At 45.0% G+C, this 18,121-nt stretch overlaps 1 protein-coding gene across 2 annotated transcripts in view; it reads right to left on the reverse strand.

Moving 5' to 3' along the window:
• Positions 1-12,749, reverse strand: part of NRIP2 (nuclear receptor interacting protein 2) — an 18,936-nt gene extending 6,187 nt beyond the window's left edge. The window contains exons 1-5 of one of the 2 annotated variants that reach the window (XR_003990393.1): positions 12,197-12,457; positions 7,691-7,867; positions 4,139-4,221; positions 3,571-3,698; positions 694-746 (exon numbers count right to left, since the gene is read on the reverse strand). Coding sequence is in view for 1 of the 2 variants with exons in the window: in XM_030478078.1 (XP_030333938.1) it covers positions 694-746; positions 3,571-3,698; positions 4,139-4,221; positions 7,691-7,867; positions 12,197-12,427 (672 nt within the window). In the remaining variant the exon portion in view is untranslated. Of the gene's footprint in view, positions 1-693; positions 747-3,570; positions 3,699-4,138; positions 4,222-7,690; positions 7,868-12,196 lie in introns of both variants that reach the window. The other variant, XM_030478078.1, reaches the window with a different exon arrangement.
• Positions 12,750-18,121: the final 5,372 nt, after the last annotated feature.

Consider the following 18,121-nt stretch of genomic DNA (forward strand, 5'->3'; position numbering starts at 1 on the left):
CCATGCTGTGTCTTTGCTCCTATTCCCTTCAATGGATTCCTCTCCAAACCCTTCACGGGGCCATTCCCCTCCCTCCTTCCTATGACTGACTTTGAGGTGATGTCTTCACATCACTTAGCTATTCAGCCCAATGCTTTTCCTGCTTTATGAGTCTGACACATGACTACAAATACTTGATAGGCAAGAGCAATCTTGCAGCAGCCATATTCTGAGCCCCTCAGGAGCGAGGCTGAGCAGAGCACTAACCCTGAACTGAGCTGACAAAAGGAGAAGACTCTTTCTACTCATGTCCATCTAGTGTTGGACTCTGAATGTGATCATATAGTTTTATTTGGCTCAAAGCAAGGACAGAGTTTGTTCAGATCTACCTTCAAAAGGCAATAAAGCTATAATTATGCCTTGCCTTTTCTTGTCTCCTGTTCAGTTTCCTCTTCCTGTTTGCAACTTGTATGGTCAGGAATACAAAGAAGGGGAGATGTGATAGTACCCTATTGGACGATTCCTTTCTTAAAACCTTTAAGAAGGACTGGAAAGGAATCAGTGGCTCAGAGCATCCTGCAACCAGGCAGCTGTGCAACAAGCATTGCAAGTGGCAACCTGGAAGACCTGGTCATAAGTATTTCTGATGCTTACAGTAACAAAATATTGGAGGACTTCTTGAGAGGAGCCCTATAATAAGAAAATATTCCTTACCTTGAGAGACAACAGAGTCTGGAGCCCAATGCAAAACTCCAGCATTTCATCATCTGAGAAGAGAGAAGAGACTGATCAGGCTTAAGACTATATATGCTGCCCCTCTAAATGAAGTGTGTCTCCTGTAAGAGGGTGTGGAATATGAGAGCACCTGGGTCATAAAGTTATATTGTTATGGTCTATTCAGTATAAAGTAAATAAATAACAAGGAAACTGGTGAATTAAACATACAGACATTAACAAGCAGGTGGTAACAGTGACAAAGACCAGCACTCTTCTGTCACTGACTGATGAGCCGCTAAAGGAGCTACTTAGGCACAGCCCTGAAAAGGGTGAAAATGAACTCTGTAGCTGATACAAGGAGGGAACCATGATTATCATGAGTACTATGAGATATTTGAGGGGGCTTGTGGGATCATGTAAAACTTACTATGAGCTTTATAGGAGAAGGGCCAAAGGCAGGAGAAGGCAAGCAGCAGGATGGATCAGGGAAAGAACAAGCATGGAAAAATGGAGAGGAGAAGGAATAACAAGGCCAGTTGCATGCAAGCAGGCTGTTGGTCAGTTCACTTGTCTGACCGAACCCTGCACCTAATGACCGCAATCTGTCTGATCTTCTTATTAACTAATTTTATTAAGTAAGTTTTTCTGTATAACCTCTCTATCCTATATGTGACTGTTGCAAGTCTTAAGTGTCAGTAAGTGTAGAAGATGCCACAGGTTAAAGGGCAAATAGCTCTAGATGTCAGCAACCAGAGGGGCTGGTGTGCAAGAGAGGTGTCAGTAACTGGAGGGACCACAGGCCATAGGGCTCATAGGGCTATGTCAGGAACTGGAGAAGAGGATGTAGTTCACGCATGCCAGCAATTAGAGAGACCAGTGTGTGAGAGAAGTCTGGGTGCCAGTAACTGGGGAACGAAGCACAGGCCATAGGGCTTATACACCTGCATGCCAGCAACTGAAGAGTCTGCACTTGTGTGTTGCAAAGTTTAAGTTCCAGAAACTGGAGAAAGACTACAGGTCACAGAGCTTTAGGTCTAGGTGCCAGCAACTGGAGAGATCAAGCATGCAAGAGAGATTGGGGTACCGGCTCTGACCAGGGTCACAGTGGCCTTAGGTTTATAAGCCAGGACCTGAAGAGAACAAGATGTATGTGCAAGAGGTCTAAATGCCACAAACTAGAAAGACTTGGGTGTGTTTGTAGTTCCCAAATGAATTTAATCCAATATGCTTGTGGTTTTGTATACATAATTAGCTAGCAATCTTCAATCTGGTCTAGCCAGTGAGTAGGAGGAAAACTGCATCTGGAAAGACTTACGGTCTGGGTCAGTGGCTAGCTAAGGGGCTAGGGTCCTGACATGGGTATAAGACAGATGTAGAAGCTGTACTGTTATTTGCAGACTCTGTGAATGTGAGTGTGCTTATGAATCTAGAGACTAAGGATGTATGAACTTCTGCCAGTGAACTTCAATCCTGGTCAGCCAGAGAGGAGCACCAGGACTGGGCTATCAGTGCTGGTGTTTATGTGAGTGCTGATAAAGGCACTGCTCTGTGTGTGGTAATCTCTGTGGCTGGCCTTGTCTGTGTCCTCTCAGTATGTGCCTCTGTGGCATATACGTTCAGCCTTCCTATTGTCCGAACCTAGCACTAAGAATATGTATTGGACTGTGGATTGGTGAGAGTGGCCTCCTAGGTCTTAGTCATCCATCTGGACTTCAACGGCAGGGAAGGAGGAGTCCCCAGGTCCTGGAGTCTGCGGTATTCAGCAGCCACCAGTAACATCATTAACACTTCCCTTGTCTGCTGGATGCCTGCTTGCCCTGTAACCAGTGGCTGTATTTTCTAATTTATTTATAACCACATATGCAAGAGCACAGTGTGCACAGGGAGATGTAAGGCACAGATGTAGCAATTCTGTTCCTTCCAGGCAGCCATTTCCACATCCCAGAAAAATGAATAGGTGCTATTAGGCTAAATTCACCTGTGCTGGTACTAATACAAGAACAAGTAGAGAGGAAACCAGGGAAGAAGAGTGAGCTGGAGTGTGGAAGAGGAGGAAGCTCTTTCTAGATGATGAAGAAAGTGGGAAGAATGGACATGAAAAGAGGGAGCAAGGGAGGCCTTGGGAGATGAATAGTACTCATCAAAGATGAGGAGACAGGTAAAGGCAAGAGGGTAAAGCTGGAAGACTAATAGGGAGAAAGAACAGGGGAAAAAAGATGACTAAGTTGTTTTCAGCATATGCATAGCATGATGTAAATGCGGAACATGCAGCAATTTTGCTGTTTTCTGGGCGTGCTCCAGTGCCTGTGACTTGATCTTGTCTCCTATGGTTCCTTCCTTCAAAGGGTCCTGCCTCAGGACACCAAGGGAGACTCAGCACTGTGGGGCTACCAGATTCTTCCAGCGTGCTCCCTGCAGCAGAGGCAGATGAGTACACAGACAAACACCCTGGGGAATTAGCTGTACCCTCCGGCAGTTTCTGTGATGACTTCCATCCAGCCAAAGACGCAAGTGTCTATTCAGCAGGAGAACATAGGGCACCAGAGGACTAATCAAGCCGTCTGGATAATTTTAAGAAAGGTCAGTTTCAGAAGGAAATGAGAATTTTCCACGTTACACACGTGTTAAGACCAAAAACCACCTCATTTCTCTCCACATTCAACATCTTCTGTCTTCTCTGTACTCTTCCTATGCCTTTGCTTTTTGTTACTTTGAGGGTATTCACAGTGCACAATGATCTTGGCCAGCAGTGGAGGTGACCACATCACCAGCCTCCCACCGCATTATGTTTTTCCCAGAGATCCTTCTAAATGCCCTTGGCAGGGCAAGAGGGACACAGGAAAACTGGGGAAGAGGAGGGGCTGACACTCTCACCTACAACCAGTGCTGAACACAGCACTGTCTCCTGGCCAAATTGCAACTCCATATGTTCTACTCGGCCAACAACGCTGGGGATGGGCAGAGAGAGGTCTCCACAGTCCATGGCAGACACTTCTTCCAGCCTGTGGGACACAAGAGGTGTTATTTCCTCAAGTGGAGGAAAAGGAGGAAAAACAGGGCTTCTCACTGATGGTCTTATTGGGAACAGGCCCACAAGAGGAGGAATCTCTTTCATACAGTGTGTCTGGAGGCAGATTCCACAAGTAAAACCATAAGGCGCTGTCCATTTGGGTTCCTCATCACTGAGGCTAACCATTAGTTGGGCAGCTTTGCCCTGCAGTACACACACACAGAATGACACAGCTCTGAGGTCTGCACACAACTTTGCCAGTGCTCCTGGTGCCTTGCTCTGTAGCCCACCCTCTGCATCTTCTCCTAAAACAGCCATGTGCACATGCAAAGCTGCTAGTAATTATCACTGGGGCTGGGAATCAAGAGTGCCTAGGTTCTTGCCATAGATTTTCTTTAACTACCCCTCCTTTTCTACTGCACAAAGACTTACCCCAGCTGGTTTAAACAGCTCTTGGAGATGAAATTTGGTAGACACCCAGTGTTAACAGTCGCTTTCAATACCTGACCTTGGCACTAGAAAAAACAATAACAGATAATTACTGTGCGCTCAAAATTGTCATACCCATTCCTCCAACAGTATGACGATCTCTTAGACCTTCCTTAGCAACATAGCCAAATATGTACTGTTTTAGGCAGTAGTCAGGAGACTCATCCAAGGCAATGGTGGTCTCCCCAGTGCTCTGCAAGCCTCTGCCAAAGGGTTCTTTTTGAATTTGTTTTTTTTAATTCTATTTGATTGCTCTGACACACACCTGTTATTAGAAACTTTAACTTAGCAGTCTTTCAGTCAAGTGAGTTGGAACTAGATGATTTTAAGGTCCTGTCCAACCCTAACCATTCTATGATTCTATGATTCTATGTCTTGTGCTGTCTGGTTCTCACTGCCATATCAGCCCTGCCTGGAAGGATTATGGCAAGACTAAGCAGAGAGGCAAGATAAAGCACAAAGTGCAGATACATGCTAAGCATCTGTTTTCTCATCCTCTGTACTGTGCTTCCCTGTGCCTCCTCACTATCTAAGCGGGTATACTAGCCATGAGTGTCAGATCAGGTATGCTACCACATCTGCCCAGACTGCAACCTGCCAACATTGTCCAGGTGAATCAGCTCTTCCTCATTAACAGACATGGATTCTACTAGGAAAGAGTTAACATTCCTGTGACTCACAGCAGCCAGCTGTTCATTGCTCAGCTACAGGAAAGGCATTATATCAGCTCTTCAGAAACAGAAGACCTGGAGCATGGGTAGCAATTGCTGAAGAATCACTTTGGGAGCTGGCAGACCTGAGATGCATTGTTGCGATAATAAACTGAAACCATCACTAGGCAGATACTTGAGGTTTGCTTCAGAGCAGGGAGCAGCCTGGGAAAATTGCAAGTTAGAAATTTGCCAGGATATAACAGGACAGTGATTATTCTGGAGAAAACAGAACCTCATTCAGTGGTAAACAGCCCTGCACAGTTACCAGCAGCCCCACAAAAGCTATCTACCTTTCAATTATACCACTAACCATTTGTCCAGGCAACCCACCAGGAGCCTTAGAAGAGTCCAGTGTAAATACACAAATACAATGCAGATTAGGTAAGGAGTACACAGGCAGCTGATGAGCACTGCAAGCCTTAGTGGACTAAGGGGACTTTTCATCACATTACACACTTCCATCTCTGCCCCAAGATTTTCAGTCTATTACTATCAGTCACCAATAATCTTTATCTGAACGTCAATTATAGTGATTTACAGAACAAGAGAAAGAGCTGAGAGGGATCAGTAAGGGTCACCTTACTGATTTATAAAGAGCTTTGTTTTCTGAAATAATGTCAGTTCCAAAGTCAAGAAGCTGCTTTAACCAACCAAGATTGTTCACAGATTGCTTTGGCACAGAGGAAAAGCAGCCTTGGACAGCAGTGAAATCTTTCAGCATCTATTTCCAAGTCAACGAGAGACACCGCAAAAAAATAACAGCTTGATTTTATGATGCAGATGCCATTCATGACAAGCTTTCCAAAGTGCTTTGCAAAAACTGCAACAAAAAGGGGCCAATCTGCTGAAGTCAGATTTGCTAATTAATCTGCTAATTAAATAGGAGGGTGACTGACTGTATGACAACACTTATAGACTGGGTCTGTCTGTGATCTCTGAAACTTAAAAAGGCCTTAGGCACAGGGCAACTGTAGCCTGTTAGGGTGAAAACACTTATTGCCTGAATTTCCATGAATCACTGAAGTCTACATATCTTCAGCTTTATTACCAGGCAAGTTCAGTTAGTAGTCAGGTGATGCATTTGTTACCACTTTGGAATTTTCAGCATACTTGCCTGAGTGTAAGTGGAAGCTTTATGCTGGTAGATGTTCTTTTCTCAGGGTATGCTGTCAGAGAGAAGAGACTTCACTGGGATTGTGTTCCATTTCTAATAAAAACTACACCATAGTCAAGCAGTTCTCCAACAGGTGCCAGCTCACCTCTCTAGTTAAAATGAACCGGCAGCCTGAGTCCTATTTCCTGCCATAGATCTGTTGCTTGCTTTTGGGGGTTCACAAATGTGAACATGAAAAGCAGCAAGACTAAAAAGAAGGGGAAGAGAGCTTCTCTTCCTTCAGTGTAATAAGATTAAGTGGGGCAAACAGTGACTGGCTCTTAAGAAGGACAGAAAAAGAGAGAAATGCCTGTGCAGAAGATACTAAGATCAGGGAGAGTTAAGTGCAGTGTTAGACCTATTTCCTTGACTGTGATGTTCATTAACCTTCCTCCACGAAGGAAGGTTAATGTATATGTCAGCGGGGATATAGTCCATTAGAAACACAAAAGGGGAATGAGTAGTGGACTCTTGACACTGACTTAGCTACTGCCCCTGGGATATGATACTTATGCATGCCTGTCCTTGTTCAATGTACATGCTTGGCAAAAACGCATCCTTTATCATTGAGTTTCCTCTTGCAGAACAATACAGAGTGGTGATTAAAGAAAAAGAAACACCTTCATTTGCTAAAAAAAAAAAAAAAATACTCGAGGTATTTGAAGGAATTACACTGAGAGCCATTTATCCTACTAGTCTGTATTCCCAAGAATGGTTATGTTAACCTAGCTACGTAACAGTCTAAAACCCAGAGTAAGCAATGCCTAACTGCAACGGTAAAAGCTGGAAAATAAAGCAGACAATGGCTTTGCATGGTACTGAGACACTTGAACGTTTCGGAAACTTGCTACCAGGCTGTGTTCATATGATAGTTAGTAGTGGCAACTGAATTTTCAAAGGTATATGTGGTTTTCCTGGAAGTGTGAACGTTCCACTCTAACACCTGAGATGTACTTTAGGACAGGTAGCTGAAATAAACACAGCTTTAAAATGGATTTTGCATACCAGGTCTATATCTCGATGAGTCTCATATCTGCATGTTGCTGAACAACTCTAACCATGGAGCCCTCTTTCATAGGGCACAGCTTTTGGATGTGCCTTCTTAACTACAGGGGCCAGGGAGTAGTGTGTTCTGCTGTATAGGAGGATATAAGAAGAGAAGGGAGCTAAAAATACTGCTTCCATAAAGAAAAGCCATAGTGCTAATTCAGAGCACATTTAGCTACTTCCTTAGGAGATACTTTGACACCTAAGAGAGTCAGACAGACTGGATCCAGTATACATAATCAACTAGGGGCATCTGTCTTAAAGTGATAAGGAGACATTTGTTGCTTCTGTATGCAGTTACGAAATATCTCAATTATGGGAAAGCTGTCTCCAAAGGAAGGAGGTTGTGATTAAGGTAATTTATCTTCAAATATGGACAACTAGAAGCATGTGGCAGAAAGGCTTCCTCTGCTTGAAAGAACTGAATCCAGGCTCTAGGAAAGGCTCTGCAGAAATATTATCTCTCTGGCTGCAGCTGGCTTGCAATTAATAACTTAGCATGGCCCCTGGGAGTGGGGCAGCTGGAATTCATAGAGCATTTGCCGTAACTGTGAAATCAGCAGCACCAAGTTATTGCCTTACCTGGCACTGTATTAGCAGGGACGAAGTCTCTTTTCTCTTGTCCTCTCTCTTTTCCATCTTTTCCTCCTGGTCTTTTGCCAGTGGAGATGGAACCCATGCAGACTGAACCCTGGTCTCACCCAGCAGCTTGTTCAGATTGCCTTCCAGGAGCCGCCGCTGGACCACACTATGTGGCTGCTGTCTCCATCACAAAGAAAGAGAAATTCCAGCTAAGTATTGCTCTAAGAACAAGGACATTTGCTAGGCCAGGGAAGCAGATTGCAAATGTTTGACCTTTTTTAATGAAAGACAGGCTTATCCCAAAAAAGCTGTCTTTAAATCCCAAGATTGTTTCTGTAGCCACTAAGGTGATGTTAAAGTGTTGGGATGCCTGTGACAGGCGGATCTCTGGGTTGCAATTATTGGAGGAGAAGAACATGAGCCTGATGCACGCTCTCCCCACACACATCTGTTCCTTCAGCTAAACATGCACTCAGCAGTCTTATACATGTTCAGGTACTGCAATACAGTAGCTGATGTGTGTGTGCTGACATCCAACCAGGCACACTCACACCTTCTAATATGGGAGAGGATGGGGGACACGGCATGTGTATGATGTACCTGTGGGTAAGAAGGCAGGACTCCAGAAATTTTAGGTGCACAAGCAATTACTGGTGGAAAAGCAGGAAGCTTCCACTGCATAGGAACTTAAAACTAGCTTCTAGCGTTCCTTGGCATCTGTCTTTGCTCTCCTCCATCAGAAGTGATACTATTTTTGGCTCCCTAGTTGGGGAGCATCTATGAAGCCTATGTTGTTCACAGCCAGATCAATGTTTGAAGGACACTTCATTACATCTCATGTATCTATCTCAATCATAATCTCATCTATCTTGTATTCTCATTCCTGTCTCCTTTTTCTGGGCAGAATAAGGGAGGTGCACCAAAAGAGAAGAAAAATCGTGAAAAATCATGTCCCAGTATTCCATACACACAGAGGAAAGTGTTGCTTTGAAGAAAGCTCCTTTGTTATCAGCTCGATGTTCTATTTTTTGCCCCAATATTGACATTGCAGAGCCTGTCCTGCACAGCCAACAATGCCAGGCATCAATGAAGTAGTCCTACTGGAGGCAGCTTTATAAAAATCAGCTTCCAGATGGTGCATCAGTTTGATGTACGACCTTAGCAATGTGCAGGCCAAATATCTGAATTAGAGCAGACCTGCCAATAAACTGGGCTGTATTAACCCTACAGGGTGTATGTGCTTCAGTGTAGCTTTATGCTAGGTCAGAGAGCTGAGGCCGGGGAATTGTGTAAATTGCAACTCAAAACACACTGACTTGTCAGTTTTGCTCAATGGTTGGAGCAGGACAGCTGTTACTGGCTCTTTGGTTGCACTCAGCATTGCTCTTTGCAGGGTGCCAAGTCCCTCATGCCTCTTGTATGCCTGCCACTCGAGGGACAAGTGACACACTGCACGAAAAACACTGCGTAGTTGAAAAAATGAGTAAAATATCTCTCTGTTCCTGGTTCTTTTCCTAGCCAACTGTTGCAATCCCACAGCCGTAGTTGGCTGTTGTACTCACTCCCTAAATACTTTGAGCACAGTAACCAGTTTGGCTGCCTAGCTAACATCTGGGCCATGGGAAAGGGCAGGAAACTGACAAGCAGGTCCTCCAACTGCCCTCCTCCTTCTGTCTCCTCTCAACTATTACAGCATGCAAAAGGACCTTTCCCATCTCCCTGCAAACCTTTCCCACAGAAAAAGCAGGCCCTTTGTAGCTGCCACCTCTATCCCCTTCTTGTCACTCAGGCTGGGAAGAGGCAAGCACTGATGGGAGCAGCTGATTTGGGACTATGGAGGCATCTGATTCAAGAACAAGACTCCTGGGCCCTCCTGTGTTCTGTCTCACTGGTGGGACAGAGAAGTGGAGACCATTGTCTCTCTTGGCTGGTAAGAAACAGTGAGATGAAGAGGAAGGTGAGGGCCTGAAGGGGATTGTGGCCAGCATCTGGAAGGCAGGCCCTCTCAGGACCCTTAGAAGGGTCAGAGCAGGTTCTCAAGTGCAACTCATCACAATCAGGCTCTCCAATGTGAATTCTCAAGGCTTTGTTATGACTAGTGAAGTGGTACGAGCTGGGGATCTTAACTTTGGGAAAGGGAGAAGTCAGATCTTCAGACTTTCAGAATACTTTATCTCATGCAGCTACTTGTTTTTTTATGTTAAAAAAAAAAAATGTTATGCATGTAGTTGTTATAAAACTGGAAATGTGACATTTCCACTGAAATGTGTAATTACTCATTACTGGAGATGAGGTGGGCTCATCAAATCCCAGACACAGCTGGGTGCATTGCTTAAGCTAAATGAACACCGAGAACACACAGGACAGAAAAGAATGGCAAAAAGTAACAGCCTGACTTTGGCTGTGTAAGAAAACATGTAGTTTTTAAATGACATGGGACCTTGCTCTAATATTAGGACGTGGGCCTGCCACAGCCAGAGTCTCTGAGTTGTCAATGGAGACCTGTTCTGGTGAATTAATTAAACTCTCCTCCCAGTATAAGTGCCACAGGACTCTGGGATGTTTTATGTTTTGCACTTTCTCCAAGATCAACCTCTCCAGCTGCTTTGTTTTAAGCCCTGCATTTCTGTCCTCCAGGAGGGAGTCAGATCAACTTAGGAAACATAGATGGAGTTTTGCATGGGGCTGGAGGAGTGCCCGAAAGCATATCTGGGACTCTAATTTGTAGCCCCCAAAACATCACAGCGGTATCACAGTGACCATCAAGTTGCAGGGACTGCTGATTGGTCTTGGAATCTAAGGCCTGGTTCTTCTCTTGCTCCAAGGTAAACCAGAAACAGAGGTACCGCAGTTACCTCGTTGACCCCAGGCATTGCATGGTGTGTGTGAACTTTGCATGGGTACTGCACTTTATTTGCTGCCTTCTAACACCAGCACAAAAGTTCCATGGCAGAAAGGACGTTATGCTTTACTCACTGCTCCTTAGTTCCATATTAAAAATGTTTCAGCCATTCTGTTATGGACCAAATATGAACTATGCAGAGTTTTTCAGTGAGAGAATGCTGTCTGTGCATGCAAGGAAGCCTCCTGGCTAGAATGGTTAATTTGACCAGGAGGTCAAAAGGCAATTGCTGCTCATGGCAAGTGATTTGGACAAGGCCTGTCTTGCTAGAGCAAGCATTTGGGACTTCAGAGTGCCAGCTTCTGGAGGCCAAGACTGCCACCCATACTGTGCAGGACTCTCACAGTCTTTGGCTGGCACCACAGCTGTCATTTTGGGGCATGGTGTGAGTCAATTCCAAAGCAAAGCAGGTAGACATGTTTTTCTGCCTTTGTGGGTGGGCTCAGCAAACACCAAAAGACTCAGAAGTGGCTCCTCCCCATCCCCTGACAAAGGCTGTCCAAGGAAGACCCAGGGGTATGCCTGGGTATCCCCCCTGAGGAGATGTTTCAGCTGCAATGCAGTAGGGCATGTAGGGCCAGTGCTAGCCTGCCCATGCTGCCAGCCTGGCCGAGGCCCTCAGGCTCTGGTGTGGCCGGACCACCTTCCCCATGGAAGGTGCTGTTCCTCACTAATGTGGCACTTACATGACTCCCCTCTCGTACTTCAGACAGTACAAGACACAGACTTAGCTGTGTCTGGGGCTCGAGACTACTCCCTGCTGACCACCATGTGTGCGGCTGCTGAGGGCTGGCAGAGCATGAGGCAACAGTTCAGGGTGACTTAGAGGAGCCGCACTTGCCCCTGCCAACTCTGGGCTTGCAGGTGGCAAGGGAGGGAGGGTGGTGGGAGCAGGAAGGTGTGCCAGCACGGGAAAGTGGCACTGACCCCTTGTCTGTGCACAGCAGAGCTGCTGCACCCAGAGGTTTCAGCACGGAGGATAGCTTCCATCCAGACCCTGCCTGTCCCACACACGTGTGCTCCCATGCACAGCAGCACCTCACTGCCGGCAGCCATGGGGCCTGCCACAGGGTCTGGAAACGACCAGTGGGGATAGATACACACAGATGAGCAACCATGGCTGTTGCTGCAATGGTCTGAGGATACAGAGGGAAGCATCGGCTGCAGAGAGGGACAAGATCTTTTATGATACACACTGGCACAGCTGGGCATATGCCCCCATCACTGGCCAGACCTAGGCCCTCTTTTGGGAAAATGGTTTAGACCTCCATATCCTTGAGCAGTTAAACTCCACAGTGGATAGAAGTTAGACAGCAAAACTGCCACAGCAAGGGGGAGATGTGTGCAGTTAAAGCCAGCAAAAGTGCAGTTAAGCTGGCAGAAAATACTGTGGGAAACTGCTCCCAGCCCTTGGGGAAGTCCCACCGGACCATGGAGTGCCCCAGCTCCCGGAGCAGACCCCCCTCCCTGGTGCTGCCTGCTCCACATCTCCACAAGGCGATGCCCACAGGCCTCACTCCCGCGATTCCTCCCCACAGCATTTCCCAACTGGGATGAAGGCTATTAGGATGACCCCCTCCCAGATGGAGCCCCAGTGGACTCACCAGATCCTTGGAGGTGCCAAGCCTTGTCAAGCCATCCAGGGGCAGCAGGTCAGCAGAGTCCTTGTGCACGAACTGGGTGGCCTGTTTAAGGCGCCTCTTCTGCTGCAGAATAGCTTTGTTCCTCAGCTCCACCTCACACTCCTGTCGCTCCAGGTCAGAAGTACCCTCACTCTGCTTTTCCTCCCGGTCTCCTTGTCCCAGTGGCAGAGGGCAGCCCTTTCTTGTGCTCATGGTGAAGATCCAGACAAAACAGGTCCTTCTTTGTATACTGGGGTGTTCCCTGAAGTTGTCTTCTGGTGTTTGCCTTCCTAAGGCTGACTCAGTCTCTGAGCTCCTTTCCCTTCCCTATAGCTCTCCTTCTCTCCCTTTCCCTGCCTTTCTTCTGGCTCTCTTAATTATAACTCACCCATCTCTGAAGCGTCTCTGTACCTTTTTAACCTTCTGTCCTCTCCACTCCCTCGGTGTCCCTCTGTCCCTCACCTCTTTCTCTCCCTCTCGTCTCCTGCCCTGACTGCAGCTCTTCCTCTTCCAGTCAGTGGGTCCCTGTCGTAACAGAAAAAGCCCCACGTCAGAAACCAATTTCCATAAATTACAGCAGAGCCGGCAAGATGCTCCAGCTGGAAAAATCCAGCAGCAGAAGGATGGTCCCGCTACTGGGGGCTGGACTTACCTCCCTTCGGCTGTGCATGCGCACGAGCGCATGTGTGTTTGAGTATGTGTGTGTGTAGACTGCCTATTCCCTCCCCTCCATACACTGAAGAGACAGTAAATCAGGTTATGCATTTCAGTGTCTCTGCTGTGGGAGCTTTGACGCATTTTAGTGAATCTGTATATACTGGCAGTGACATGATTCAGCCCAGGAGATGATGCAGTGCTGTGGTAAATGCGAGAGAGCATCTGCCTCAAGGCTCTTGGCAGGCATGCCCAGTCTCATTTCTGCAGTGTGTTATGCATTTGCAATAGGCTGCGCTGAAGGATTTTACTATGTAGTTAGATTGAATCGAAATGATGAAGGCCTGGTTTCTGCTTCCAGACAGGGCAAAGGTATTGGACCTGACTCTGCCCTCATTTTCACCCCTCTCCACCTAGAGAAATTTCCCCATGGCTGCAGAAGCCTAAAATCACTGGCTTGTTGATACCAGTGGACTTGACTCCGTGTTTGTGCTAAGAATATGCTGACATGGCTACACTGTGGGATGCCTGAACCAGAGCAGACATCCCTCCTCTCAGGTGAGAGAGGACGTGGCAGAGCTCACCTTTTCAACTTTCTGCCTCCATGTTATCCTGCTTGAAACTGTAAGTTCAACTTGCACTGAAACTGCTTTATTTTGATCCCTTTTCACTGATGAATGCACTGCCTTAGTAAGCATCAGTTCTGACATCACATACAGGGGAGGAAACTGAGTTTTAATCAGGTGTGAAGCTGAGGACAGCATGACCTTTCCACGAATGTCACCTGGGAATGAAACAGCGTTCATATACAACACAGAAGGAATAGCAGCAGCAGACTATGCAAGCAAAGGAAGGCTTTCTGTTTCTCCCTTTCTTATTTTCCAGCTTAGTAGTATGTAACATTCCAACATTACTGATGCCCATTATTTCTATGTTCTAGATTGTACATAACAGGAGTTTGCAATGTTAGGAAGTAAATCCAATGTACAAAGGTAAGTCCAGTCAGCCATCGTGAGACCTCAGTGTGGTCACAGAAACTACAAAAAAGTTAGCCTTAATGCAAAACAAACCCTGGTGTTTACCTTTAACTGCTTGCTACTCACCACAGTGTTTGCATTTCTCTTGGGATCTTTAGTTCTCAAATGTTAGAAGGGAGGCTGGTCATTTTTAGAGTCATTGTGAAATTTGAAGAGGTTAATCTTTTTGTTCCCAATATGCTAACTCTTTTGCACAATGTATCACGGTTCCAACAGCACCAGCCTGCAGAACCAGATTTGGCAGGAATGGGAGTAGAAATATATTCTAACTGCTTTACACTATAAGGCCAAACTCCAACATCATAATGCAGGCAGAATCTCATGAAGAGCTCAGCAGAGCTCTTCATTTTCAACTGTCATTCATCTATCTGCAAGCCAAATTAAGAAGAGAGTCTAAATGATAGATATTCCTACAGAAGCTGTGTTCCCATGGTCTTGTTTTCTTGCTTCTAGGTTGTCATGATTCCTGATTTACATACACTTTTGACCTCATGTGGCCTCACTGAGCATCCTTCAAGTCTTGTTATCAAGTCCTTTAACCACCCCCATAAAGCAGTACTGAATCATGCACTTCTACTCTCATGCAGGGCCAAAAGGTGTTTCCCCTCCTGCTGACTGTGAATACCACAGCAGGCCAGCCTTGACAACATAGCTCTGTGTCAGCTGGAGCAACAGCAGTGCCAACTTTATTAAAGGCTCAGAACGGATCTTAACACTATAAAGTAGAACAGGACATCTTGGGACCAGATCCCATGCAGTCCCTGCCTTGAAGTCTGTAGGCAGAGTTACACAATTTCTGATGAGATTGCCTCCCACCTTGGGTATGCATGTGGACATGAAGGGGAGAAAGTGCTCGTAGTTGTCAGTCCCAGTTGCTCTTTGCAGCTAGCTACCCTTTATTCTTGCACAGCTCTTTGACAAAGCCTAATCAAAATTGGTTTGCCTTGCAGCTGTGCTGGAGCCACTGCTTGAATAGTCCTGATTTAGGGTCTGACCAGCTAACCCTGGCCCCTAACTCACAAAATATTTCTCTCCTAGTGACTAAAGTAGAGAATTCTTCGAATCTTGTTTAAAGCTTTCTCACCTCCTTCATCCCTTCTGCTCCAAAGACCAGGTCACTTAAATCTTTATATCCTGTGGTGTGTTAGTTCCCAGATCTGGCAAAAATCCCTAGCATTTTGATGGAGAATGGAGTCATCTAAGATATTATTTTCTCTCTTCAGAGGCATGCTGGGTTCTAGGTCACAGGGTTTTTTTTCTATTCAACTATTACTTTTTCCATCCTGTTCTTAAACAGAGTGTATTTACTAAGTAGGTTAGGTGCTTTCAGAGTTTTTTTCAGAATGGACACTCTTAAAAGTTTTCTAATGGAGAGCCAGACAACGCAGCAAATTTAGGTTCATTCCCAGTAGCTATGCCTTTCCCTGTCAAATAGTATATGCTATACCTGGAAAATAGTATATGACTCACCAACAACCTGTGTTAGAAAAATAAAACAGATTTAGACCTAATTCAGAACTAGTGCCCATATTTATGAGGAAAGGCACTGAAAAGCAGTATTTCCCAGTATCTGACCCAAAGAAACAGGAGAGGGTCAATATTCTGGGCAGATATTCCTTTGTTGAAGAAATTCTGGAACCTGGAGTAATGAAGGGGAGGAATGGACTCGTTTGCTGAAAGAAGCAACTCCCAGATTAAAGAATATGAGACAGAATAAAGGTTTTATCTCCCTCTATTAGGAGCATCAGGAAGTATCTCAGCTGTTCAAGGAGCTGCTCTGTTGAAGGCTTTCACTGATTTGACTTTAAATTTCACAAGCTGAGGTTCTTTCACCACAGATTTTCCTTTTTTCTCACTTCTGGAAAGCTTTACCTATCCTAATCATTCCTCTTTAAAATATTCTCCTACTACTTTTGCAACTTCTAATACTTGTTGCCTTCTTAGAGAATTCTCTTCAGATTTGAGTTTTTATCTCTTTCAACAATTTGGAAACTGTTATTTCATCCTCTTGTAGTGCCAACACAGTGCAGGTGGGAGGGTGGATTGTAGATAAAGAGCTTTACATTGCTTTTGTGTCAAGCTGGACTGTTACAGAGCTCAGCAGTAGCCCCCACATTATGTAGGCAGCCCACAGGTTGTTTCTGCATTACACCAGTTCTCAAGGTACTACCTCAGTTTGGTAGAGTAAGCTTCAAGTGGCTGTAAAAGTGACCTAAAAGCAACTATGGCAAGGCCAGGAGATCCTTCGTGGTGGCCTAGTGCAGGATCACTATGGGATGACTTTCTGCTCATCCTCTGGAATTCTCACAGCCTGTGCACAGTCTGCGGATGCACAGATGGTGAAGAGGAGGGATGAGAGGACAAACCTTACTCAGGCAAACTACGCATGCTTCTCTTTCCCCTTCTATCTCTGGAAAAAAAATTCTTTATTTAAAAAAAAGCTTCCTCTGCTTTGAATTCCCTCCAGTTTGTCTATTTGGATAATAAAATAGCTTCCTATTCTTCAAACAATAAGTAGCAGGTTAGAGGATTTATATCTGTGAATATGCCTGGCAAGTTTCCTTGAGATAAATGTCGTCTCAGATGTACATAATGTTTTAAGCTGAGCTGCTGGACAGCAAAGTGTGTCCTGCCAGTAAGGTCAGTCAGAAAATGGAATAGGTTGCATAATTTGGCCATTCAGGGTCAAGTCTCCGTAGTCATCTGCCACAAGGGCTAGATTTATGAAAACATTGTGGCAAACTTGGAACACTATTGTCCAATATGAATTCCCCATGCTGTGTAAATGTTGCTTGTAATGATTTTTGTCCTGTCTATTTTGATTTCACTGCTTGAGCAAAGCTGCATACAAAGGAGCCTGTTCTGTTTGGTAAAAACAGTCAGCATTGTCACAGAACAGTTGCTGATCATGGAACAGGCAATACAAAATTCCCACTTCCATTACATTGCTGCATGAATTACATTAGATGACTTAGACTTTGTTTTCACAAGGGGAAAGAATATCCACTCTTAATACAGAGTAATGCACATCACAATGGCAACTACCTTACACATGCCAGAAGTTATCTGTGCTCATGAAGATGTTTAGAGAATAATTTCTGGTAGGAATGTGCTTATCAATTAAAGTATTCAAGAGTCTGAGATGATGGATAATTGCATATTTAAAGCCAATAGCACGGTACTTGGAAACGTGCAATCTCAAAGATGTCTCCTGTGTGTGTCTCTTGGTAGTTATTTTCATTTCACTGTCCCTCCACTTCCTATCCTTAGGGAGAACAGTATTTCCATTATCTACTTAGCCTAAGGCCAAGAATGCATTTGTCCCTGACACGAACAGATTTCTTTTTTTTAAAGTCTCTATATTCTGCCATAATAATAATGAAAATTTTACACCTCTAAGGTTCCTTTCAGAGGATGTCCTCAAAGCTGTATACTCAAACAGTAAAACCCTGCATTGTTAAAGATGCCTTGAAATGCTTGATTTGGTATGTATATGTGCAGGCGTCTTACTAAAAGCACTTACAGAGTCTTGGCAAGGTGCTTTGAGTGGCTGTCTATGAGCTTCTGTCAAAGTTTTTATTTTTCCATGTAAAGCAACAACAGAAGGAAAGAAATAAGACAACCATCTATACACTTTTTGCCTGTGTCTAGCTAGCTGCAGAATGGGAGCATATCTCATCTTGCTCAAAATGAAGCCCAAATGTAGTCCTTGGAAGCTAAAGAATCTCTCCATTGCATGTCCTTGCCTCCAATCTCCTTTCCTTTGGGGACAGGTTTTACTTTTAGAATCCTCCAACAAATGATGCAGAAAACTTTCCCAGGAGTACTTTCCAGGTGTATTGCAATGTTCCCTGTCATGTCTGTAAATAGCTTGCTTTGTATATTACACCAACTGACATCAGTCAAATTCCTCATCAGTCAGCAGTATAACTTGCTGAAAGTAACTATAATCCCTTTAGCCAATTATATTTGTCAGTACACACAGTCTAAGCCATGTATATTTGTGCCTGTACCATGTTTCTGTTTGCTGCAATGTGATGCTCTGTGAGCACCTGGACTGGAGCAGTTTTATGGAAGCAGGGCTACTCAGATGCTCACACTCAGTTCTGGGGAGAGTCAGACACTAAATGGTGTTGCAGCCTACCTATGCTCTCTTGTTCAGGCAGTCTTTTATTTAGAAACACAGCAATTCGAGCATCCGTGCTCACTGGCTAAA

The sequence above is a fragment of the Strigops habroptila genome, chromosome 3 (genome assembly GCF_004027225.2).
Source record: "Strigops habroptila isolate Jane chromosome 3, bStrHab1.2.pri, whole genome shotgun sequence".
Lineage (NCBI taxonomy): Eukaryota > Metazoa > Chordata > Aves > Psittaciformes > Psittacidae > Strigops > Strigops habroptila.